The sequence below is a fragment of the Mustelus asterias genome, chromosome 2 (genome assembly GCF_964213995.1).
Source record: "Mustelus asterias chromosome 2, sMusAst1.hap1.1, whole genome shotgun sequence".
NCBI lineage: Eukaryota > Metazoa > Chordata > Chondrichthyes > Carcharhiniformes > Triakidae > Mustelus > Mustelus asterias.
In genome coordinates this window covers 143,166,683-143,193,969 of record NC_135802.1, presented here as the reverse complement: position 1 = coordinate 143,193,969, position 27,287 = coordinate 143,166,683, and the positions used below count along the sequence as shown (strand labels likewise).

General features: G+C 41.0%; 1 protein-coding gene across 2 annotated transcripts in view; it reads left to right on the top strand.

The window, feature by feature from the left end:
- Window positions 1-27,287, top strand: part of marchf6 (membrane-associated ring finger (C3HC4) 6) — a 93,846-nt gene that overhangs the window by 4,636 nt on the left and 61,923 nt on the right. For both annotated transcript variants that reach the window (XM_078242231.1, XM_078242223.1), the window contains exons 2-3: window positions 18,554-18,650; window positions 19,789-19,862. In XM_078242231.1, coding sequence (XP_078098357.1) covers window positions 18,554-18,650; window positions 19,789-19,862 — 171 coding nt within the window. The remainder of the gene's footprint in view (window positions 1-18,553; window positions 18,651-19,788; window positions 19,863-27,287) is intronic.

Sequence of the window (27,287 nt, the reverse complement as noted above, 5' to 3'; positions counted from 1 at the left end):
CATTCAGTAGTTATCAAAGGAGTTTTTAAATAGAAATCTGTCTTTTCACTAGAGATCTGACTGTCTTATGTACCATTGGCTAGGCTAGTTAGTCCTTGAATTTTGTATTGAATAGTCTGTTGTTGTTATTGTAGCTAGTGTAAAGCTGAGGTGGCGTGAGACTACTTCCTACAGGTGATCCCATGCTACCTCTCTAATCCTGACTATGGCAATTCAGCACTTAAATTGCTCAACACACATATGTACTGAGAACTGTTTTGCGTTCAGACATTAGGGTATGAGCGACTTATGCACATTCGATGGAACTTTGAAGCTTATACTTTCCTTCATATCTGTACAAAGAGAAACTCAGTCACGTTTTGAAGGATGTTTGATTTTGTTGCAGTCGTGTTTTGATTTTAACTAGCAGAGCTATTGTTTTAATCATTGCAAATCGTGGACCAAGATAATAATACAAGTGAACTACTTGACCTGGTACGGAAGAGAGAATTTGAGAAATCCATGATAATTTGAACTATAGACATGCAGGTTCAATACGAGACGTGTGTTGCAATTATACAAAGTATAAAAAGAAAGATGTGCTCTTCTCTAGCATTCACATAATCAATAGGCGCACCAAACCACTTCACCTTTAGGGTGATCACTGTTAGAATATAGGAAATTCAGCAACTAATTTGTGCACAGCAAACTCTCAAACAGCAACATGATAAAGACAGATGATCTGTTTTTGTGATGTTTATTGAGGGATAAATATTGGCCAGGACACTGGGGAGTACTTCCCCGCTCTTCTTCGAAATAGTGTCATGGGATCTTTGAGACCAGCTGAGAGGACAGACAGGGTCTTGATATAATCTCATTCAAAATACATTAGTGCCAACATGCAGCGCTCCTCCCGTACTGCACTGGAATGTCAGCCTAGACCGCTGGTCCCAAGTCCTGGAATGGGGTTTGAAACCACAACGTTCTCTTCTCTGGCAAGGATGCTACCAGCTAAGCCATGGTTAGCAAAGTCAAAACTTCTTTTCAAAATAATAATCTTACAGTTGTAATATAAGTTATGTAGAGCACATAGTTGTCGATTGAACCAAAGCTAATTCCCCCCCTTTGTATTCAACCCTTTTTGTAGCACTGCAACTGAGTTTTAAGTAAATCAAAACATTTGGAGTTGAGTCTGGCACCATCTAGTCTGGGATTTCATAGGCATCAAGTGATTCACTCTTTTCTGGGAGTGCTCAAACCCTTTTAATACTTTGAGCTAAGTTTATGGCAGTGCTAGCTATTAAATAGTTTAATAAAATGATTAGATATATAGCCATCAAAGAACTGAATGTGTCCGGGCTAAATATATACTACATGTGTGTGCATAGTTACAACGTTTGGCAATGACACTGGATTGCAACTCTTGAGCAATAGTATTTCCATAACTTGAGATAAATAATTGGTGCAAGTTATATCAGTTGACAAACCACTTCTCTATGAAGGATCCTAATATCAATGTGCATTTGTTGTGGCAAAAATGCATTTTAGCATTGTTAGGCGCAAACAATTGAGGGGCTGACACCCAAGCTTATCTCAAATGATTTTACAATCAAAAACCACCACCTCAGGACAATCAAGTTACTTGCAGTGTCTCAAGGTGTGAGACTGGCCTACAAAATGGCTGGCTGCTGTTGTTATTTCTCTTGGGGCTCTTTGGATCAAGGATTACTTGCACTCCAGTTCAATGGGTCCTGAGATTGCTGTCAAGTCTAGTGTGTAGTCTGCAAACTCTGCCACATGCAGGGCAGGTAGTGCTTCAAGGTTTGGGCAGAATGAAGTGTTTGGAGATATGTGTTCACTCCGACATCTCTGTGTTCCTGATGAAGTCTCTGTGTTTGGTGCTTTCATGAATGAACCTTCTCCGTTTTGGTAGGCCCCAAGCCAGGATCTCCCATGCGTCAACAGGGATATTTGACCTCTTCAGGGATACGTTGGAGACTTACATAAAGTGTTTCTGCTGTCCTAATGGGCGTCTCCTGCCACGACCGAGTTCTAAGTAGAACAGGCTGGTGTTGTGCCGTTGGATGTAATCACAAACAAATTGGCTATCCATTCAATGGTGATGAATGTCTGTTCAATTTAAAGCAATCGGGAAAGATGCAGCCTATCACTGCTAAGCGAGCTTTGAGAGCAATGTTGTTTCCAAGTTACATTGACACTGATCAAAGGATAGGTCCCAACCTGGTTTGGTCGTTTCATTTGACAATGTTGTCATGTGATCCAGAGGTCTTGTGATGGATTGGGTTCTCTACCTCTGGGTCAGAAGCTCGAGGTTCAAGTCCCACTCCTGGATTTGATGGCCACAAAGGTATGTTCATAACATGACCAAACTAGTTGATCCTTTCAATACGTCTGATGGCAGGTAATAAGAGTGGGAGAGTTTCCTGGCCAGTCATGTTGCAGAAAGCAGTGGCAGTGCACTGCAGTACTTCAAACATAATCATGGGCCAATCCAATGGATGTCCATGGTTGCCAACACCCTCTCAAGGCATGGTACTTGAAGGAGGAGTCTGTGATCTGTCAGGGGCACGGACTAGATTTATTTTTACTGGAAAGCTTGGTGGACATAGCCAACTATTATTGAATTATTTTGGATACCAAGAGGCTGTTTTCAGTCACCTTTGAGTCTCTCCAGTAGCGGCAGAGATGGGTTTAAGGAGTAGTGCTGTATGGTCAGGAACTTAGGCAAGATTGAGTTTACAGTATAAAAGTCTGTGTCAAATCCATACAAGGTAGAGTTTTCACTAGCTTCCAGGAGCAACTTGCTCAAAATCAGCCAAACCAGTGCAAAGAAATCAAGAAATTTCAAGTGCAAATTATGTCCAGCACACACAGAGTTTCTGTAATATGTTGTGGTAGTTTGAAAGCTGGAATCTGGCTCTGGTCACACCCCATATCAATTTAATGACCATGGCTAGTTTCCACTAATCGCGCCTATTTGTGGTCCTTTTAAAAAGGTCCTTAAAATGTAACTTTAGGCACAAAGACACTAATAAACACTTTTTTTGAAAAGCTTTTCAACATTAACAGATTGAATTCATGAAGAAACTGGGTGTAGATCAGTTAGTAAATGGTTCTTTTTGTTATTTAAAAAATCATTTTCAGACATTTAAAATGGGGTTACTCAAAGGGTGGTTTAATACTTTTATTAAAAACACTTCATTCTTGAGATGAACCCATTTTCAACTGTATTAATAAAATTGTACCACTCTTCAATATAATCAAGAAACATTTTGTAATGCAAGGAGAATAACAAACCAGTATTAAAACAGTGCCAGGTTGTGCTGATTCATGACTTTTAACTTTGATTATGCAAATGAGTTTTAATGGAAGTTTAAACCACAACTTAATTCATAGAATCCCTATAGTACAGAAGGAGGCCATTCGGCCCATTGAGTCTGTACCGACCACAATCCCACCCAGACCATAATCCTGTAACCCCACATGATGATTACCCTGCTTATCCCCTTACACTAGGGTCAATTTATCTTAGAATCTTAGAAAACCCACAGCACAGAAAGAGGCCATTCGGCCCATCGAGTCTGCACCAACCACAATCCCACCCAGGCCCCACCCCCATATCCCTACATATTTACCCACTAATCCCTCTAACCTACGCATCCCAGGACACTAAGGGCAATTTTAGCTTGGCCAATCAACTTAACTCGCACATCTTTGGACTGTGGGAGGAAACCGGAGCACCCGGAGGAAACCCACACAGACACGAGGAGAATGTGCAAACTCCACACAGACAGTGACCCAAGCCGGGAATCGAACCCAGGTCCCTGGAGCTGTGAAGCAGCAGTGCTAACCACTGTGCTACCGTGCCACCCATTTAGCATGACCAATCAACCTAACCAGCACATCTTTGGACTAATCTTTGGATTAATCTAGGAAAACATGTGCAATTTGTGCCCAAAGCAGCAATTCTATCCCTGTATCTTTTTAAAGGGGAAAGAAGTGACATATTTCTAAGATTCTAAGATGTATTCTGCGCATTGAAGAAGGCAGAAAAATATATTTAATTTTTTAAAACCATGCCTTGTATCATAAAATCTTTTGTTTCAAAAACCTGAGCTCTTGGCCTAGTGAGTGTTCATGTACAGTCTGGTTTTTGAGGATGACATGTTATGTGGCAGCATGTGATACTTTCCAGTAGCTGGTGTACAGTGTAAAGGCTCCCTTTTATGATACCTGGGTCTTGCTGTAGGCTATCTAGCTTTTGGCAGCAAAAGCTGTGTTTGAGATCATGGGAAATATGATGTGTGTTCTCTGCCACGGAACCCAAGTAAACATTTAGTGTAGAAAATCTAAAATGAAGCCACAGTTAGCAAATTCAAAGTGAGTGACTGAATTCCTTGAAGTGTTACTGTCACAGTATACAGCAGTAAGAAGTTTAACAACACCAGGTTAAAGTCCAACAGGTTTATTTGGTAGCAAAAGCCACACAAGCTTTCGAGGCTCTGAGCCCCTACTTCAGGTGAGTGGGAATTCTGTTCACAAACAGAACTTATAAAGACACAGACTCAATTTACATGAATAATGGTTGGAATGCGAATACTTACAACTAATCCAGTCTTTAAGAAACAAAACAATGTGAGTGGAGAGAGCATCAAGACAGGCTAAAAAGATGTGTATTGTCTCCAGACAAGACAGCCAGTGAAACTCTGCAGGTCCACGCAACTGTGGGAGTGACAAATAGTGTGACATAAACCCAATATCCCGGTTGAGGCCGTCCTTGTGTGTGCGGAACTTGGCTATCAGTTTCTGCTCAGCGACTCTGCGCTGTCGTGTGTCGCGAAGGCCGCCTTGGAGAACCTGGTGTTGTTAAACTTCTTACTGTGTTTACCCCAGTCCAACGCCGGCATCTCCACATCACAGTATACAGCATACAGCTGTAAAACTGAAATTCTTATGTGATAAAATAACTACCAACTAAACACCCAAAAGCACTTGCTCAGTTTGAATTTGGAACTGTGCGTTCAGAGACCTACATTTAAAAATAATTTTCGAAAGGATGGTTTGATAATTTAATGTTCTCTATAGAAGAAAGTTTAATGTTCTCCACAGAATACATGGTGGCACAGTGGTTAGCACTGCTGCCTCACAGCTCCAGGGACCCGGGTTTGATTCCTGGCTTGGGTCACTGTCAGTGCGGAGTCTGCACGTTCTCCCCTGTCTACGTGGGTTTCCTCCAGGTGTTCCGGTTTCCTCCCACAGTCTGAAAGATATGCAGGTTAGGTGCATTGACCATGCTAAATTCTCACTCCGTGGACCCGAACAGGCGCCGGAGTGTGTTGACTAGGGGATTTTCACAGTAACTTCATTGCAGTGTTAATGTAAGCCTACTTGTGACACTAATAAATAATCTTAGAATAAAGATATTAGAAGTTATTTCAGAGTTTGGAAACAAAGAAAGTTTTAGTGGTTTGCAAGGATGAAGCAAAGAAGGGTATAAACATTTCTTTAGACATGTCAAAATTTTAGTCCAAGTTGCTTATTGTCAGATAAAATGTTAAGATGGGCCATGATTCAATGTCTGTCTATTGGCCATTTTCATTGATGTTGGATAGGCCTAGGAAAGGGAAATTGTCGATGAAGGAGTCTGGGCTACTGTCTCACTGCCAAGTGACAGATTAACTGTAGGCATCAGAATCATTCCTGTTGTTTTAGCAGCTGGAAATTTTAACAGGATTGCTTAACTCTGGAATCTCCTAAAATCTCTCAATTTGAGTGAGTTAGTTCTTAGAGTTAGAGTCAGAATTTTACAGCACATAAATTAGTGCATCTGTTTTTAAAACAGCATAGCAACCATGTCCCAAGAAGCTTCACAGTGGCATTGTAAAACAAAATATAACATGACCCCCATAAATATTAGACCAATAACCAAAGGTTTGGTTAAAGGTTGGCTTTCAGGAGTGTTTTCAGGGAGAAACAAGAGGTGAAGAGGTTTAGGGAGAAAACTTCAGGAGATAAGGCCTAGGTAGCTGAAGTGATTAAAATTGGGAATGCAAACGAGGCCAAAATTAGAGGAACACCGGTATCTCAGAGGATTTTAGGGCTGGAGGTGTTTACAGAGATAGGAGAAGCCGTGGCGTGGGGGGATTTGAAGGTGATGTGATCTGTTGCATTGTGGATTCCTCTTCCAAAATTAATTGCTGGAAAATCATCTTGTGCATGAGCTATAGACCAGTGGTTTCCAACCTTTTCAGCAACATGGCACACTTCAATGAGACAAACAATTCCATGGCACATCTACATTTTTTTCAACTGAATCGATTGCTCATAAACATCATGTTTATTTACATTTACTATGGTTATGGCCTTGCTACATTTACTATTGTTTATAGTCTTACTAGAGGGTAAACATCAACGCATATACACTAGATTGAAGTTTTGGGAATGCTGCTGATGTTTGAAGCTTTACTCGGAGTTGAAAATTAATAACTTCTAATTTGCTGGATTCCCAGGACATTGATGTTTACACATTTTGCAATGACGTGCTGTTCATCTGATCACTTTTAGCCATCTCCCTAATGGGCAACGGTTTAGTTATTCTTAACCATGTGTCACACATGCATGTAACCTGCCCGCCATCCATTCTCAGCAGGACAAGTATTCCTGAGTGGATGCACTTGCAGTTTAACCTCAACTGTTGCACCTCGGCTCCGGAGCCGCAGGTTGTCAACATGACTGAGTCAAGTAAAGTTGCACTGATGCTGTATTACAGTTATGAGGAATTAAACAGGAACAGTGTGAAGGATCTTTTTTTCATATGTGCTTTGCAATGGGGAGAGGGACGGAGGATAAAATTATGATTACCCCATCACATTGTTAGCTTGTGTTTTACTGCTGAAGGGAATGTGCTGTTGCTGTTATTTATTGTGCAGATGTAGCCACACAGTATGCGCAGGCTGATCCCAGACTGTCTGCACACTAGCACCAGACAGGCCCATTCGTAACTGGCTAGAATTCATGCCAATGCCCCAGTGCCTGCCGGAAATTTAAACTAACCTGCAGTATGTTTGCAAATGGATGAGTGCTAATTTGGAAGGTCATTTTCCACCGTGGGTGATGAGGAAAATGGAAATACACTTTTGCAAAATCAAGGGAAAACTTTCTCGCCTGCGAGGTAAGCCCCCAAGGAATGTGCCAAGAAAAGAAGAGAGACATTTCTGGAAAGCAAGTTCTTCAGCAGCATCGGGCAGGTCTTCCTGCCCTTCAAAGATTTGGTGGCTGCCAAATGATCGCTGAAGAAGATATTTATTCTGGGCTCTCAGTAGCAGTCAGAGCTCTGGCTGCACTGCACTCTCACTCTGGGTCCACCACACTTCCGGTTCCTCCTTCCCCTGCGCTACATTCCCAGTTTTTTTTCTTGATCTCTTTCAGGCTCCTGCATGTGCACTGTTTAAAAGCCACAGCAGGCCGTGGCACACTTGCAAGCTTCCCGTGGCACAGCACAACAGTTGGGAAGCACTGTTATAGACCATAGAATATGAGTCAATTGATAATTAAGTCATATATCTGGCCAAATTTCACTCATTTTTACAAAAGAAGTTTTCCACCAATCTTGCTGTGACGGACAGGGGAGAGAGGCAAACTGAACTCCTTTATTTTTCTCACCATCTGTCCATAAGCAGAGATGTTTTAATTTTTGAAATAGGCTATGGCATGTTTCCCCAAACCCTCTGTCCATGAAGTCAATTTTAAAGTGATGTGCAGCAAACTCTTTTTTGGGTTAAATCAGAAGTCTTGTTTATTCATACATTCAAACCCAAAGGATGATCGTCAAAACTATGTGTATACAGAAAGAAATAGGAAATAAAAGCGTTTTACAACTAAAAATAACTTCAAAAGAATTCCAAAGACATGGACGTTATTTCACATGAATGTCAGTGTCTCGTGAGGGTTCTTTCATGTAAGCGTTAAGGTTCATGTGAGTTAGGCTATCTGAAAGCAGGAACTGCAGAATTCCTTTAAATTTGGTGGTGACCCTGACCTACACAAGAAATCCAGGTACGATCTACAGGACAATCTACAGAGACGCCAGGAGACAATAATGGACCAAGCTTGAGTCCCAGGCTAGTCACACAAACAGCCATCAATTATGGCAAGGTCTACATGACATAACAGGTTGCAAGGTGAAGGCGAGTAGAATCACTGGCAACAGTGCAGCCCTCCCCGATGAGCTGAACGCATTCTATGCTCATTTTGAGCAGGGGATCAGCGAGAAGTCGTCATCCGCCCCAACAGCCTTGGCTGAACCGGCATCTGAGGTCACCATCGCAGATGTCAGATCGGCCACCTTGAAAGTCAACCTACGGAACGCAACTGGCCCGGATGGAGTCTATGGCCGAGCACTTGGATCCTGCGCGGACCAGCTGGCAGGAGTATTCGCAGACAGCTTTAACCTCTACTTATTCCAATCTGTGGTTCCTATCTGCTTCAAGAAGAGGACTGTCATCCCTACACCAAAGAAAAGCCAGGCAGTGTGCCTTAATGACTACTGTCCAGTGGCTCTGACATCCATCATTATGAAGTGCTCTGAAAGGTTAGTCATGGCACACATCAACTCCAGTCTTCCAGATTGCCTGGATCCACTGCAGTTTTCCTATTGCTGCAACAGGTCCACAGCAGGTGTCATCCCCCTGGCCCTATACTCAACCCTGGAATACCTAGATAACAAGGACACTTATGTCAGACTCCTATTTATTGACTACAGCTCAGCTTTCAACACCACAATTCCAACAAAACTCATCTCCAAACTCCGCAGCCTAGGGCTCTGCTCCTCTCTCTGCGACTCTATCCTCGACTTCCTAGCCAATAGACCGCAATCAATAAGGATAGGTAACGACCCCATCTCCACAAATATCCTAAACACCAGTGCCCTACAAGGCGGTGACTGGTACCCTTATATATTTACGATTGTGTGGTCAAATTCTGCTCCAACTCCATTTTCAAATTTGCTGATGACACCACTGTAGTGGGTCGAATCTCAAACAACGATGAGGTGGAGTACAAGAAAGAGATGAGAGAATTTGGTTAAATGGTGCGATTACAGTAATGTCTCCCTCAATGTCAGTAAAATGAGAGGGCTAGTCATCGACTTCAGGAAACATAGTGGAGGACATGTCCCCGTCTATATCAATGGGGGTGAAGTGGAAATGATGAAGAGCTTCGGGTTTCTAGGTGTCCAGATCACCAACAACCTGTCCTGGTACCTCCACACCGACGCTATAGTTAAGAAAGCCCATCAACGTATCTACTTTGAGGTGGCTAAGGAAATTTGGCATGTCAGCTATGACTCTCTCCAGCTTTTACGGATGCATCGTAGAGAAAGCAGCTTGGTATGGCTCCTGCTCGACCCAAGACCGCAAGGAACTTCAAAGGGCTGTGAACGAAGCCGAGTCCATCACTGAAACCAGCCTCCCATCCATTGACTCTCGTCTAGACTTCCCATGATGTGGAGATGCTGGCGTTGGACTGGGGTGGGCACAGTAAGAAGTCTCTCAGCACCAGGTTAAGTCCAACAGGTTTATTTGGAATCACGAGCTTTTGGAGCGCTGCTCTTTCACCAGGTGACTGGACCACTTTAACCTGGTATTGTGAGACTTGTTACTGCACACTTCCCACTGCCTCAGAAAAGCAGCCAATATCATCAAGGACCCCACGCACCGCGGACATACTCTCTTCCCCTTCTGTCCGGAAAAAAGATACAGAAGTCTGAGGTCCTATAGCAGCTGACTCGAGAACAGTTTCTTCTCTGCTGCCATCACACTTTTGAATGGACCTACCTCAAACTAAGTTGATCTTTCTCTAAACTCAGCCATGACTGTAACTCTACATTCTTCACCCTCTCATTTCCTTCTCTCTGTACAGTATGTTCGGTTTTGTAAAGTGCAAGAAACAACACTTTTCACTGTATACTAATACATGTGGCAATAATAATTCAAATCAAATACATTTCCCGCAGCCTCAGAAATGCAGCCAGCATAATCAAGGACCCCACACACCCCAGATATACTCTCTTCCAGCTTTTTTCATTGGGAAAAAGATACAAAAGTCTATAAACACGTACCAACAGACTCAAGGACAGCTTCTTCCCTGTTGCCATCAGATTTTTAAATGGCTGTCATATATTAAGCTGACCTTTTTTCTTCATCCTACCTGTAACTGCAACACTATTCTGCACGCTATTCTTTTCCCCTTTGTACTTCCTGAATAGTGTGTTTTTCTTGTATTGCGTGCAAGAAACTCTACTTTTCACTGTATTCCAGTACATGTAACAATAAATCAAGTATTCATCAAATCAAGTATGTGGTGTTGCCGATTGATCTGTCAGTTTCAGGTTACCAATCAGCTTCTGTGTTTCTGATCAAAGTTCATTCACCTTGGGAGATAGATAGTGGTTATTAGCACCTCAGCAGGTATAATGGTTTTGATGGCTTTCTCTTTGTTGCAAATATGTGCTGGGGAAATAGACCGTCTGTTGCTCCCCATGTTTTTATTGTAATTGGTCCACACAATGATAGGTGTGAGATTACACAAGAAAGGGGATTGATTTGTCGCCTGTAGTTACTGTTGGAAGTTTCTAGAACTGTAGCGAAATTGAAAATAATGTGACCTGCAGCAGCCATGTTTTTTGATCCAGCAACATCAATTATTAAATAAGCAGCAAGTATGATTTGATTTAAACAGTTTATGATCTCATGTCTTATAGACATATGTTGTAAAGATATTCTTAAAACTAACGAAACCATCAGAATATCATTCCAACTGTTAGATTTTCTATGCCCAAAAGGACTCATCAATAATAAAGATTGTTGTTTAAGATTGATATCTTGTGAGTTTTGCCTTTATAACAAATTTATTTTCAATCGTTACAGATATTCTTATGTCCTCAAGATCAAATCAGTCGAGTACAATACATGATATCACAAAATGATCTGTTTAAAGGAATGAATTCGCAATGGGCCAATTATCTTTCTATATTTTCTGATGATTTATAGGTTATACCACTAGGCTGTGTTTTATAGTTCCCTGTCCCTTGGACTTGCTCTGAAATTGATAATGTGAAAAAGACATTCCCCAATTGGATATATTTAACTGCTGTTGTATTATTAAAGGAATAGAGTCCACTGTTCAGTTGATTTTCACCCAAAAAGAGCTGAAATTGAGCTTGCGATTAAAATGTGCCATCATTTAGTTAGACAACTGTGTATTTTTTAAAAAATCTTCTCATCTTAGTGCGTCGTGACTGGCGGAGCCTGAAAGAATATCCTTGCAGGCTTATTTGTAGCAATATTGTTTGCAAACAGCAAAGATGAAATGCATGAAATTGGCCAGAGTAACTTGCCCACTAACTGCTTATTTATTCCTTCTAATTTATGTGGGGAAGCGCACAATTTTATCTGAGACTTTCCATCACTTCTGAGGAATTGTTGATAGTGAGTTTGCATTACATCACTTGCTGATGCAGCAGGTGAATTGCCTGTGCTGTTGAAATATCAAAAGCAACTGTAGTTAAAAGCATCTTTTCAGCAATAAAACATATATGGTGTTTCACAGGTACCTACATCATCAAACAAAAATTGATAGTGATCCATATGCGATATTAGGCAGAAGAGTAAACTTGTGGTCGAAGAGGTAGGTGTTAAGAAGTGTCATAAAGGAGTAAGTCAGAGAAGAACCCCTACAGTGCAGAAAGAGGCCATTCAGCCCATCGAGCCTACACCATCAGCAATCCCACCCAGGTCCTATCCCCATAACCCCATGCATTTACCCTAGCTAGTCCCCCGACACTAAGGGGCAACTTCGTATGGCCAATCAACCTAACCTGCACATCTTTGGACTGTGGGAGAAAACCCATGCAGAGATGGGGAAAATGTGCAAACTCCACACAGACAGTCACCTGAGACCGGAATTGAACCCGGGTCCCTGACGCTGTGAGGCAGCAGTGCTAGTCACTGGAGCCCCAAAAAAAGTAGCAAAGCAATTAAAATTGGGAATTCTCAAGTGATGGGAATTGGAGGAGCACAGGATCCTTGTTCCAGTTTTCATTCTTAAAGGCACTGACTCTTGCTTGGAATGCAGCTCTGGAGAAGAGAGAGTCTACTCTTCACTACCTCACCTAAGTTCCCATTCTTCACAAGTGATTATGATCAGTGTGTTGGCAGACTATTTGACAGTCGAAAGCCTAAAAGTCAATCCTTATTTTGTTCGCCAACGCTCGTTCCAGTGAGTAGTAGCGATTGCAAGCAGGAAATCATGCTGTTCTCTGCTTCAGCATTGAAATTGTCCTATACACTTCAGAAAAATCTAATTGCATGGTTTGAATTATTTATTAATAGTGTGTTGCGGAATGTTCTGTTCTGTGAAATCTCTGTCTTATTGTGATATATTTTGTGCTTGATCATGCCTGTTTAATGCTGAAATGAGTTGACCTCAGTGCACCTGCCCCTTTGGGTATCAATGGAAAAATTCTCTTGACTGGAAGAGATATGCTTTACTTGGATGTAAAGGTTAGTTTGACCTGAAGTGAAACTTGTGTGCAATGAGTTAGTTTCTTGAGGGTTTTAATGTAACGTTCAGTTTGAGCTTTTGCCATGCAAATACGAAGCCTCGTATGAATTATTGAGATCTCTTTAATTGCTTTCGCAGATTTGCTGCTGCTGGTTTCCATATTGCTTCTTCTTAGTTTACCACACTTGTAAATTCCCTTGGTGTTCTTAACTGGTTCTTCATAGTTTTATGCCCGAAGAGTCTCGTAACCTAGCAGCATTTTAATAACGGTTGATCAGGGATGCAACATTGAATGATTTTGGGGGGAAGTAGTTGCAATGATATGGGTTAAATTAAAGATGATAGGCAGGTAATGAGAAGGAGAAAAGCAATTTAAAATAAGAGCCAAAAGGTGAAAGAATAAAAATTCATTTGTTTAAAACTGTATCGAGTGAATTGAAAAAATACATGTTGCATGTTGGGATTCAGACTAAGCCACCATGGAGTGGAAACTAGTAAGAACTAAGCGTCACTCTTGAGGTTAAATCCACAGAACAGCAGAGCTGCAAGATACAAGTTGATAGGCTTCTTGACCAGCATCTTGGAGTCATCCTATTTCAAAAGTATTAACATTTCAACTTGATGACTTGTGTGTGGGTGTGCAATGTAAAGATTGTTTTTAAGATGCTGTGAAGAAACCTGAAAGTAAATGTTTATTTTGCCTGCTGCTTTGATCTAAGGATGATAAACCAAATCAGACAATATAACAAATCAGGCCTTTTCTTCCAATGGACTCGATAAGAACTAGAGTTTTAAATACTTGCTCATAAGGTAATTGAAATGTGTCGGCACATCGTTGTTCTGGTTATTCTGAAAGCTTAAATGCAAAATGCAGCCCTCTACAATATTGTATGAAAACACAAACCTTGTTCACGCTATTATTGAATGAATGTTTGCTGGAGCAAAAAGCTGTCGTCCTAACATCACACGTGGTTGAGAAATTTAACTAGGTACCTTTCCCTCCATTTTAACTAAATTTTCTCTCTACTCTCTGCTTCTGACCATATTTATTCCTTGTTTGGTTTGACTCCATAATTGTTAGTTGCTCTCTTGTACCTCATCCAAATGCTCATTCTTCATTTCCCTAAATAGTAGGTGTCACCAGTTAGCCAGGAAGTTTGCAGGGGAACCTGATCCTGACCCCATGTTTTTTCATCCAGTAGTGAAACTGTATTGCAGTTTAGAGGAAGGAACCCAAGACACTTTTTCTTTCCTTGCCCCAGAAGCTAAGCAGCAGAACTATGATCACCCTGACTGAAATGAGCTAACTCAATATAAAATGAAATCAGACTCTGACCTTTCTGGCCTTTATAGCTCAGCTTACTTTTCTTTGACTTTGTATGCAGTTTGTGAAAGCGTATACTTGGAAATCTTGAGGGTTGTGTATAAATTGTAAATCCATGCTCTTAATTTGCATTTGCTTCATTTCTGATCTAACCAACTCTAGTTTTTGATTTAGCCTTACTAATCAGTGAGACAACAATGATAGAAGCATCCCTTCAAAACCAAATCAGCTAACAAAATACAAAAACAGGACTGGACTGCCTTGGGCCACCTTTACCCAGAGGTTGTGATTTGAACACACCACCTCTGTAGAACCCACAGTTAAGCTCACTTTAGATTCCAAGCTATTTTGCTTCCCAATGTAAAACTGCAGGTAAAATGTTAAGTTTATTTATTAGTCACAAGTAAGGCTTACATTAACATTGCAATGAAGTTACTGTGAAATTCCGCTAGTCGCAACACTCTGGCACCTGTTCGGGTCAATGCACCTAACCAGCGTGTCTTTCAGACATGCATACATGCAAACTCCACACAGACAGTGACCCAAGCCAGGAATTGAACCCGGATCCCTGGCGCTGTGGGTAGCAGTGTTAACCACTGTGCCCCCCATGATTGTTGTGTAAGAGGGTAGTGGGTCCTGACAATGCAAAGACCCTAGATTTTGAAGCTAATTGCCTTGTGCCTCATTGTAAGAATTGTAATACCTTGTGTTATATTTGTTAATCTCTCAGCCAAATTGCTGTAACTTCTGACAGTGAAGAAAATTGCTGTAAACTGTAGTTGAAATGTATAATTTCTTCTGAAATGTTTTCCTCAATGTGGAGTTATTTACAATCAACCTTTCAATCTAAAGCAGCTGGTGCAAGGAACTTCCTAACAGTTACGTTGATGCAGCAGACATGAAATGCTACATTAAAAGTTCTTATTTCAGACTCTGATTTTAATCACCAGTGTATGTAACTGTTATCTACAAAAGTTCATACATTGTAGTTGCTATTGGTTTTCACTTGTAAGCTGTGAAATGTAATAGGTACTGGTTCCAGTAGATCTTAAGGTTTATTTGTGTGCTGTGCGTTTTGATGTAACCCTTTTCCGTTGAAAGAACGTGCTTTGAGTTCTAATGAGGGGTATTGGAGGATCACGTGGAAACTGGGAGGACAGTGAGTGTAAAGCAAATGTGAACGTGGCCAAGTTTTCAGTTAGGTTGGATGTCAATGATTAACCCCATATTAAACTTTCAGAGGAACTGGGAGTTCTAATAGTGTACAACTCTAGTGGGTCTTGTTAAAAAATTTTATGTCTTCGCATTGAATTTGGTCAACGGGTATGTTCAAAACAGGGAAGCAGTGAGTGAGTGTTCTCGTGGCAGCTAACCCCTCCCACAAAGCCACTCGATTTATTTTTCTTCTGACTATTCACCACATAATTTTATGAAAGTATGTGAAACTATGAATCTGGATTCCTGCTCTTGGTTCTCTGTCTGTACACCTCCAAAGCTGGCTACCGGTACCTAAGTGGTGTCCAGAGTCATCATTGGTCTTTGTATTTCTCCTCTATATTCCCCAGAAAAGGAGGAATATCTAGAATCCCTACATAACACTAAGTTAAAGCTCAAATATTTATCACGTGCAAAATTGTATTTGCAGACTCTTGGGTCCTGTTACTTCTAGGGGAAGTTTGTTCAGGGTCTATGCATACCTGCTTTTCACTGGGCATGCACAAACTGCTAGTATATCAGCTTGGAGCCAAAATACATTCCTGAAGACTTTGAACATAAAAGATATGACTTAATTTCTCTGGATTTTCCTTAGTTGGGCATTTCTACAAGGACAGCATAGAGAAGCTTGAGTAAGTTGCTACTGTCTTATCCAATATCCATGAATTATATTTAATTGTTTTGACTGCTAAGACCTTATAATGTCCTAACTATGTTAGGGGCTGTGGGTTTTAACAAAGTAAAGATGTGGTTTGCACACACACAGATTCAGGCTAATACACAACAGGTTTTATTGAAAGAGGTGTTGTCTGCACTGCAGAATACAAACTGAAAGTAAAGCAGCCTCTGCAAACACCCTAATGGCATCACCATCAAATCATATGATCAGCTCTTAAAGCAACCTGCAACCCCTTATTTCTGTGGTCATGACAAATTACTACAATGTTATACATAGGACAGTACTATGCATCATTAATCATTATACACGATCAATAAGTTGATCAGGACAATGTCTATTCCTCTTTGGTTGTATATGATGTTGTAGAATTTGGCTGTCCTTGACCCTAGAAGTATGATTTGGAACTTCATTAGACACTTCTTCTCTTGGAACTAATTGTGCATCATTCTCATATGGTACAGTAGCTAAGACACAATCATCAGCCAATTCCACTTCAATTAAGTCTTCCATAGTAGTATTCACAACATTAGGGACTAAAGTTGGTACTTCTGGGGATGATTCTGAGGAACCTTTCGAGATAACAATTAGTATGGCGTCGCCAAACTAGTTCATCTTCGGTTTGAACCGTGTAAGAAATTGAACCTGTTTTTGCTAAAACGATGGCTGGTAGCCATTTCTTTCTTGTGGTATAATTACGTGCTATCACTTGATCTCCTCATTGAAATGAGCATTGTTTTGCCCTCAATTCTCAGCTGGCAGCTTGAGATTGTTGTTGACACTCTACTATCTCTGAAATTTCTGGAAGTGAGTACAGTGAGATAGTCACAGATCATTCATCTTAGATCTGGGTAAAGAGAAAGAAAGACTTGAATTTACATAGTGCCTTTCATGACTACCAGATGTCCTAAAACACTACAGCTAACAAATCATTTTGGAAGTATAGTCACTGTAGTCCAGGACAATTCAGCAGCCAATTTATGCACAGCAAGCTCCTAACACAGCAATGTTCAAAATGGCTTCTGTGAATTTGGAATGAGAAAATTGGTTAGGAAAGGCATTCAGGCATTCTGAAGTAGTTGGCAAAACTGTAGTGCTGAGGGGATATAATTGTGATTTTTTTTTAATATCGGCATTTTTCATTACAAAAATACAATGGTGACAAAATAGTGGGTTGGTAATGACTTTTGTCACCATAAAAGTAAGGTTTTGTAGACGAGAAGTATCTGCAGACATAAGGGTCAGAATTCTTCGATCTCGCCCACAGCTGGGGTTCTCCAATCCAGCTGCAGTGTGGAGTTTTGGTTGAGCGCCAAATTTTCCATTCGCACTGACAGCGGTGACAGGCATCTGACATCAGAGAATTCCTGCCTAGATTATTTTCATATTTGGATATAACAGAAATGATGTTTGTAAAAGTAATTGAACAGATGCAGAACTCTGGTTATTGGTTCATAATATAAAGCCATTCCAATTTAATATTTTTATATTTGTATTTTCTTTTTAGTATTCTGAATCCTTCACATCTGAAATTCTGTCTTTCCTTAAGCAAAACCAAAGTCCATGAAATTGTAGAATGTGTTTATATATTTTGCACAGTCTCATTCTGTGACGTTCAGCTGTGGTTTTGAGAAGGAAAGAGTGATCACTGCAATGTTAATAGGAGTTTCCTTTGTTTTAAGTTCATTTATTATTGTCACAATGTAATGTAGACTTACATTAACACTGCAATGAAGTTACTGTGAAAATCTCCTAATCGTCACATTCCAGCACCTGTTCGGGTACACTGAGGGAGAATTTAGCATGGCCAATGCACCTAACCAGCACATCTTTCGAACTGTTGGAGGAAGCTGGAGCACCTGGAGGAAACCCATGTAGACATGGGGAGAACGTGCAGATTCCGCACAGACCCAAGCCAGGAATCGAACCCGGGTCCCTGCTGTGAGGCACCAGTGCTAACCGCTGTGCCAGTGTGCTGTCCTTGTAACCGCAAAATTTGCATCCAGTAATTGAAGCTCGTGGTAGTAGCTTTTAAGAAGCAAAGTTTGTTGTTTTGAAGCAACATGAAAAACGAATTTGTGATCTGGCGGTGAATTGTGTATTGGGCTACAATTGTCCAGTCACTTCTGTGGTTTGCAGTGTGATTTGTTGTGCATTGATCAGCTCCAGGGTCAGATTGCTTCCTGACTCAGTGATGTAATATCCTGTCCATCAAGAAGCTATCTCGCTGCTTAAGGTGACATAATGTAGCATATAAATACAGTGTGATCTTAAGTTGAGTACCTGGTTAAAGGCGCGTTGTACTACTATGAGTCTGAATAAGATTTGTGTCATTTTGGTGTCTTATGTGGGCACAGTCTTGTGTTTCTAACTTTTGAAAGAAATCACAGGTGAATGGAGCTCTGCGCTAATCTGTTTACTGATTAGCACTGCAATTGACACAGCAGTAATACTTGCTACCAATCAATTGTGCAGCAGTATGGCTTCAGCATCGGGGGTGTGGGTGGGTGAAAATATCTACAACCAGCCTATTGAAATGTCTTGCATTGCTGCTTGAGTTCTAAATAAAAATGAAGGCTCGGTTTTTTTCCTGCTTTAACCATGTATATACAGGAATGGTAATCAGGAATCTTCAGTGTTTATTTGGTCAGTACATTCTTTTAATTTGAACTTTCAGAATAGAGGTTGGAACCAAATGGCTTAACTAGTAAGCTAAATGAGCTAACAGTTTGTTAAAACTTCAATACCAAGACACTTTTTCTCTTCTCCGTCAACAGATATATGCCGGGTCTGTCGGTCAGAGGGGACAGCAGATAAACCACTTTACCATCCTTGCGTGTGCACTGGCAGTATCAAATTTATCCACCAAGAGTGGTAGGTTGGATCAGATTAATATACTGTGCAGTAGTTTCACCTTTATGTGAAATACTATTTTATAATGTAGTATGGCATTACAATGAGGTGAGACAATTTTCTGTCAATATTAGCTTTCTTTAAAATAGTCACATAAATCAACATCTCAATTATATTGTGCTGAATAATGTTTTCAATATGATTGAAACTAATTAATATTGTTTGCAATGGAGATGGGATATGTGTTTCATATAAATTCTAAACTGATGTGAATGTTATTGGGTTTATCTAATGAGTGAAGTATTTAAGTAATTAGCAGCTACATCAGATAGAAAAACTAAAATTGTAAATATTGGAAGTATAAAATAAAAGAGATGAAGCTGGGCATGTAAAGCTAATTTTCAGCATCGGAAAAGGCAAATTTTGATTCTTTCCCAGCTAAATATTTGAGCTCTTGCTGCCCTGAAATTCCACCCCTCCCATCCCCTCATCTGAACCTAGAAGTCGTCGAAGAATAAAACAGCACTGAAAAGGCATTCAACCCATCAGCCACTGATGCCGCTTTGGTAGAGCTATCTAATAAGTTATACATCCCTGCAGAATCAGGGATCTGTGAAATAATTATTTTACAGTAGTTAATATCTACTCCAAGAACTTCAACAATATGGCACTCCCTCAGGACTGCATTGAAGTATTAACCTCAATTATGCACTCAAGACTATACAGAGGCATAAACCTTAAAATTTCTAGCCTGAGCAGGATCCCTACCAACTGAGATGAGCTGAGAACTAAGCTAATGATACCTAGTCACTAAATCAATATAAAATAAATCAACAGTGCCTTGATAGATGAGATCATTTGGATCTGGTAAGGTTTATCAGCTTATGCAGCAGTTAATCCAAGGTGTGACTGCTGTAAATCAACCATAATTGTATGTGGTTGAGTGTTTGCTTACACATGATGTGTACGATGTGAAGATGCATTGCTGCACAAAAATTGTGACACTTTATTAAATTGCAATGTGAGAATAATGCTCCCAGTGAACTTTTGTAGCATGAGCAAAACTCTCTTGAGCAAATACTTGAAGCCTTTTCTGTAAAAAAAAAGAATAATACATGTCCATATTTGACAGTACTAATATTTTTCACTTTTCTTCCAGTTTAGTTCAGTGGCTCAAACACAGCAGAAAAGAATACTGTGAACTATGCAAACACAGATTTGCTTTCACACCAAGTAAGTAACTAATGTTTGTGTCAATTTGGCGCATGTCAGTCAATTAATTTGTTTTGGTATCCTTCCATGTAATGATATGGTTGCAATTGAGAACTTGGCAAAGTAGGCAATTAAATCTGTGTTGCACTGCTCCATATTGGTTGTTCAGGAGGCTGTTTCAAATGGTGTACAGCATTCAGAATTCATTTTTTTATTGAATAATGTGTTTGCATATTAAACCGTTGGAGGAAAACTTCCACATTGGTTGATGAAGGACTGATTGCTTATTAAGTAAAAACAGAAAATGTTGGATAAACTCAGCAGGTCTGGCAGCATCTGTGGAGAGAGAAAGAGTTGACATTTTGTGTCCATGTGCACCTTTTATTGATGTCCCTAGTTCTAGCAATGGAAACTGTTAACTAATGAGAAGATGGCATAAGCAGAAAGTACATGGACACCACAAATTATCAACAGCATCTCAACATGGAAAAAATTATGTAGTCTTGATTACTTTCTGTCATGGTATTTTCACCTGTATGTCTTATTTTTTATTCATTCATGGGATATGAGTGTCGCTGGCTGGCCGGCATTTATTGCCCGTCCCTAGTTGCTCTTGTTCAGAGGGCAGTTGAAAGTCAACCAAATTGCTGTGGCTCTGGAGTCACACATAGGCCAGACTTGGAAAGGATGGCAGATTCCTTTTCTAAAGGATGTTAGTGAACCAGATGGGTTTTTCCAACAATCGACAATAGTTTCATGGTCGTCAGTAGATTCTTAATTCCAGATTTTTTTAATGGAATTCAAATTCCACCAGCTGCCATAGCAGGATTTGAACCTGGGTCTCCAAAACATTGGCTGAGTTTCTGGATTGATAGTCTAGCAATAATATCACTAGGCCAGAGTCTCCCCAGTTGATGTGCATTGGTATAGTATTGGCATCTTGAAGTTGTGTAAAATATATTTTTTTCCTTGTAAAACTAAGTTTGACCAGAGGTTACTAGAATTGCCTAGTGTAGACTTGGAAGCTTATAATTGCCCTTGATTCTCTGTTGATGAATATAGTGCAGGGAGTGATACTTAAATACATCTACACATCTAATGCAGAAATTGATTGAAATACCCAACAGGATTTAAGTTTAGAATCTTAACACATAACATTTTGAATGTGTGCATATTTTCAGTGGTTAGCACTGCTGCCTCACTGAGCCAGGGACCCAGGTTCGATTCCTGACTTAGGTCACTGCCTAAGCGGAGTCCGCACATTCTCCCTGTGTTTGTGTGGGTTTCTTCCAGGTGCTCTGGTTTTCTCCCACAGTCTGAAAGAGATGCTGGTTTGGTGCATTGGCCAAATTCTCCCTCAGTGTACGCCAACAGGTGCTGGAGTGTGGCGACTAGAGGATTTTCACAGTAACTTCCTTGTGGTGTTAATGTGAGCCTACTTAGAACATAGAAAAAATACAGCACAAACAGGCCCTTCAGCCCACAAGTTGCGCCGGTCATGTCCCTACCTACCTAGGCTTATATATAGGCTTACCTATAATCCTCAATCCTATTAAGAACATAAGAACATAAGAAATAGGAGCAGGAGTAGGCCATCTAGTCCCTCGAGCCTGCCCCGCCATTCAATAAGATCATGGCTGATCTGACGTGGATCAGTACCACTTACCCGCCTGATCCCCATAACCCTTAATTCCCTTACCGATCAGGAATCCATCCATCCGCGCTTTAAACATATTCAGCGAGGTAGCCTCCACCACCTCAGTGGGCAGAGAATTCCAGAGATTCACCACCCTCTGGGAGAAGAAGTTCCTCCTCAACTCTGTCTTAAACCGACCCCCCTTTATTTTGAGGCTGTGTCCTCTAGTTTTAACTTCCTTACTAAGTGGAAAGAATCTCTCCGCCTCCACCCTATCCAGCCCCCGCATTATCTTATAAGTCTCCATAAGATCCCCCCTCATCCTTCTAAACTCCAACGAGTACAAACCCAATCTCCTCAGCCTCTCCTCATACTCCAAACCCCTCATCTCCGGTATCAACCTGGTGAACCTTCTCTGCACTCCCTCCAATGCCAATATATCCTTCCTCATATAAGGGGACCAATACTGCACACAGTATTCCAGCTGCGGCCTCACCAATGCCCTGTACAGGTGCATCAAGACATCCCTGCTTTTATATTCTATCCCCCTCGCGATATAGGCCAACATCCCATTTGCCTTCTTGATCACCTGTTGTACCTGCAGACTGGGCTATTAAGTTCCATGTACTCATCCAGAAGTCTCTTAAAAGACCCTATCGAGTTTGCCTCCACCACCACTGACGGCAGCCGGTTCCGCTCACCCACCACCCTCTGAGTGAAAAACTTACCCCTGACATCTCCTCTGTACCTACTCCCCAGCACCTTAAACCTGTGTCCTCTCGTAGCAGCCATTTCAGCCCTGGGAAAAAGCCTCTGAGAATCCACCCGATCTATACCTCTCAGCATCTTGTACACCTCTATCAGGTCACCTCTCATCCTTCGTCTCTCCAAGGAGAAAAGACCAAGCTCCCTCAACCTATCCTCATAAGGCATGCCAACCAATCCAGGCAACATCCTTGTAAATCTTCTCTGCACCCTTTCAATAATTTCCACATCCTTCCTGTAATGAGGCGACCAGAACTGGGCACAGTACTCCAAGTCGGGTCTGACGAAGGTCTTATAAAGCTGCATCATTATCTCCCGATTCCTAAACTCAATCCCTCGATTGATGAAGGCCAGCACACCATACGCCTTCTTAACCACCACCTCTACCTGCGAGGCCGATTTAAGAGTCCTATGGACCCGGATCCCAAGGTCCTTCTGATCCTCTACACTGCTAAGAGTCTTACCCTTGATATTATACTCCTTCATCCCATTTGACCTGCCAAAATGGACCACTACACGTTTATCCGGGTTGAAGTCCATCTGCCACTTCTCAGCCCAGTCTTGCATCCTATCTATGCCACGCTGCACTTTCTGACATCCCTCCAAACTATCCACAACACCACCAACCTTCGTGTCGTCGGCAAACTTACCAACCCATCCCTCCACTTCCTCATCCAGGTAATTTATGAAAGTGACAAACATCAAGGGTCCCAGAACAGATAATCCCTGGGGCACTCCACTGGTGACCGACCTCCATTCAGAAAAAGACCCATCTACAACCACTCCCTGTCTTCTGCAGGCAAGCCAGTTCTGGATCCACAAGGCAAGCCCCTTGGATCCCATGCCCTCTCACTTTCTCGAGAAGTTTTGCATGGGGGACCTTATCGAATGCCTTGCTGAAGTCCATGTAAACCACATTTACCGCTTTTCCTTCTTGTGACACTAATAAATAAACTTTAAAAAACTTTATTTTGAACTGTATACCTTACTTGCTCCTTCAATCTTTTTCGAAATGTCTTTTTAATGCCGTGCTAGATTTCATAACTACTTATTTCTGCAAGTGAAACTGACAGATTTTAAAGTTTAGCACCATTTGTAAATGCAGTTTAAAATACGAGATCTGGGACTGAAATGGAATGCAACAGTGCTTATGAGACTAAAAGATCAGACTTCGAATTCAAAGAATGGAATTATTAAGATGCATAATATATTGGTGCATCAACATGCTGTACCACAGAGAAATGGGACTGGTTTCCTCTTGCAGCTTCCAGGTGTGATGGATCTTTGGGTTTTTCTATGATGTTTGGAGAACACATGGTAGAACTTTGGCAGTTTCATACAGGGAATTTGGGGGAAAGTTGTATGTAACCACCCTGGATTGCATCTCCTTGTGACTGAATCAAGAATTATTGACAGAAACATGGGACCAGCTCTGTCTGCTACTCCCTTGGCAGATGTTTTGGAGAAACCCAAAATCTGCAGAAGGGAATTTTCTGATCTGAACGGAGAGACGTTTTTAATGTCAGTGGCAAACTGACCTCCTGACTTGTCTCAAGAGATTGAGGAACCTGGATATGGCTGTTAACCTCTGGCCCACCGAGACTTGCTGTATGTTAGATCAGCTTGGACTTATTATATTTTGGCTGAAGCATTGACAGGCAGTCACAGAGGGTCTTGTAGGCAATGGATTGGAATGTTCTGCCCATCCTCATGAGGCTCATTGGTCTATTTAATAATTCAAATCTTAGACAAGACTAAATGAAATAATGCAACAGAATAGCCCTGCTGGTGTGTGTGCACCATTAGATAGTCAGAATGAGCATATAGTATATTTTCAATGTTTATCCTGTCTCCTCCCCTCCCCCTATTTCCTGTGGTTAATTCAAAATGTTCGTTAGTGGATATGCAAGAATCTACCAGGAGTTTACATGCACTAGGCATGGTGTTGATCTACTTTGGAGAGACAGGAAGAATATTTGAGAATAAATGGTGTTAGCCTTACATAGGTGGTTTGATACTGTCATTAACACTCTTGGGTGTGTGTATGTTTGTTATATTTGTTACACTCTATTGTCATTGAAGTCAGCATTTTTTTGAATGACTAACCTCGATAGGGGATGACTCTTGCCACCAGCTTAGCTGAAATGAAACTTTTAGCTTCACTGGCATGTACATAGCTACCTATTGATGGAGCTTATAATAATACTGCTTACAGTGCTACACTCATCTGTAGCCATCGAGTAGTAGGGTCAGGGAGGAAGGGCCACTTTTAAGTGGGGTTTTTACTGGGGGAGAAGCCAGGGCCTGGTGCTGTGGGAGGCGTGAGTTGTGGGGGGCTGGCTGGAAGTCACAAAGGAGTGAGGGGGGGTTAGATTGGCTCTGGGAGTTGCTCTTTCAGGGAGGGGGTCCTTCCATCCAGACCTCCAGAAATATGAGAGGCTGTTCTCCCGGTGCAATGGCTGAGGCAGGCCTCAACTCCCCTCGGACTGGGCATCCCTTCTGACTGCCCCCTTCCCCCCCAACTGAATTTAGAAGCCACAAATTCCAGTAACACTTCTGGGATTTTAACCATTAAGTAAAATTAACCACACAAAATTATAGTTAGACTGTTAAAATTTGTTTCACCAAACATCCCTCAAAATAACTTCATTTGGTTAGACACGCAAGTAAATACCCTCTAGGCAACACTTCCTTATAGATGTTTAACTACAACATTCCAGTAATCCACTGTTGCTATAGGAATGGTACATCTCAGGACTTCTCATTCACTGTGGAAATTCAAAAAACCTCAACATAAAATACTGCTTTCAGGGAAACAGACACTTTTCTGGATTGGCTCTTTTCCCAACGCAACATACTCCAGGAGATCTCTCATAGCCATCACCACCACAGCTTAACATCTTTTTTTTAATCTTTGATCCTATAGTCCTTAGTCCCTCTTTGAAATTTAACTTTCCCAAAATATAACTATCTTATTTATGACCTTTTTCAAGTTGAAAACCATTTACTCCCGTTTGAAAATCCAAACCCTTACTTCCCACTGCTTGTTACTTATTGAAAATTCACTTGGCCATGTCTACTTTGGCACAGTGGTTAGCACTGCTGCCTCACAGCGCCAGGAACCTGGGTTCGATTCCTGGCTTGGGTCACTGTCTGTGCATAGTCTGCACGTTCTCCCTGTGTCTGTGTGGGTTTCCTCCGGGTGCTCCGGTTTCCTCCCACAGTCTGAAAGACGTGCTGGTTGGGTACATTAGTCATGCTAAATTCTCCCTCGGTGTACCCGAACAGGTGCCGGAGTGTGGTGACTAGGATTTTCACAGTAACTTCATTGCAGTGTTAATGTAAGCCTACTTGTGACACTAATAAACTACACTTTAAACTATTTCAAATGCATGCCATTAGTACTGCCACTCCTTTCATGCCACAAACCATACCAGACATCAGTCCCCTGCTTAATTAAATTATTTGTCGCATACAGACCCACAAACCTGCTTCATAGAATAACACAATAGTCCTTAAATATGTTAAAAATAATAACGCCTCTCGTCACTGTACATCTTTCTTCACTAAAAGGATGATGACGACTAGAGTGTAGTAAAAAAATTTTGATCGTTGAAAGTGGTGAATGAAAGGAATCATTGTTGGTTGTGTGTATTAACTGGCTAGATGGAATATGTATTCTTGAAATCATAATTTAAGAAATAGGAGCAGGAGTAGACCATCAAGTCCTTTGAACGTCTTACACATCTCTAAAAAAATAATTGATGATCTTCAACCTCAACTCCACCTTCCCACAATTTCCCCATATCCTTTGGTTTCCTTAGTATCCAAAATATCCATTTCTGTTTTCAGTATGCTCTGAATGAGAGAATTTGAAAGATTTACAACCCTATGAGTGAAGAAATTTTTTTGCACCTCAGTTCTAAATCCTTATCCTAAGATCTGACTCCTATTTTTGGACTACCCTTCCAGGAGAAACGTCCTCCCAGCAGCTAACCTGTCAATGGCCATAAGAAATTTGTATGTTTCAATGTGATCACCTCTCATTCCATTAAACCCTAGTGAATATAGGTCTAATCTACTCACAGGACAGTCCCTGCCCCTCAGGGATCAGTCTTGTGAAGTTTTCTGGCACTCCCTTGAAGGCAAGTATCCTTCACTAGATAAGAAAAGTAGAACTATACACTACTGTGTAGTCTCACCAAAGTCCTTTTCAATTATTCGACCAATTGTACTTGTAATACAGACTAAACCTGCATGTTAAATTTCTGTGATTTGTGCACAAGGACATCCCAGTCTACTTGAGTACCAGCATTTCCATTCTCTCGTCATTGAAAAAATGTTCTGTTTTTCTACTTTTTGTATTACTTTTCCACATTACATTCCACCTGCCATGTTCTTGTCCACTGATTTAACCTGTCTATATCCCTCTGAAGCTTCTTTGCATCCTCCCCAAAATTTATTTTCCCACTAAACTTTGTATTGTCAGCAAATTTGGATACATTAAACTCTACATTGTTGATATCGTTTGTTGATAGCTAAGATCCAAGCACTGGTCCTTGGGGTATCCCACTAGATACAATCAACCTGAAAAAAACTTGTTTATTTTCTTCTTTGTTTTCAGTCCATTAACCAATCCTCAATGCATGCTAACGTATTAACTCTAATCCTGTGATCTAATTTTATATCACAACATCTAATATGGCACCTTATGAATGTTTTTTGAAAATCTAAATGCACTACATCCACTGGTTCCTGGTTATTTGCCCTACTAGCCCCAAGCTTAAAAAAAAATGGATTTCTCAAACACTATTTCCCTGTCACGAATCCGTGTTGCGGCTCCCCAAATAAAATTATGGTTATCTTAAGTGCCATGTTCCCATGCGCCTAATAATAGATTTTAACATTCAATCTACTACTGATATCAGGCTAGTTGCCCTTTTGATCACAATTTTCTTCCGCCCTCCTTTTTACCTTTCTGCCATCTGGATCCTTCCCATCATCTGGGGAATTTTGGAACAAACACAATGCAGCTAAATTTCTCT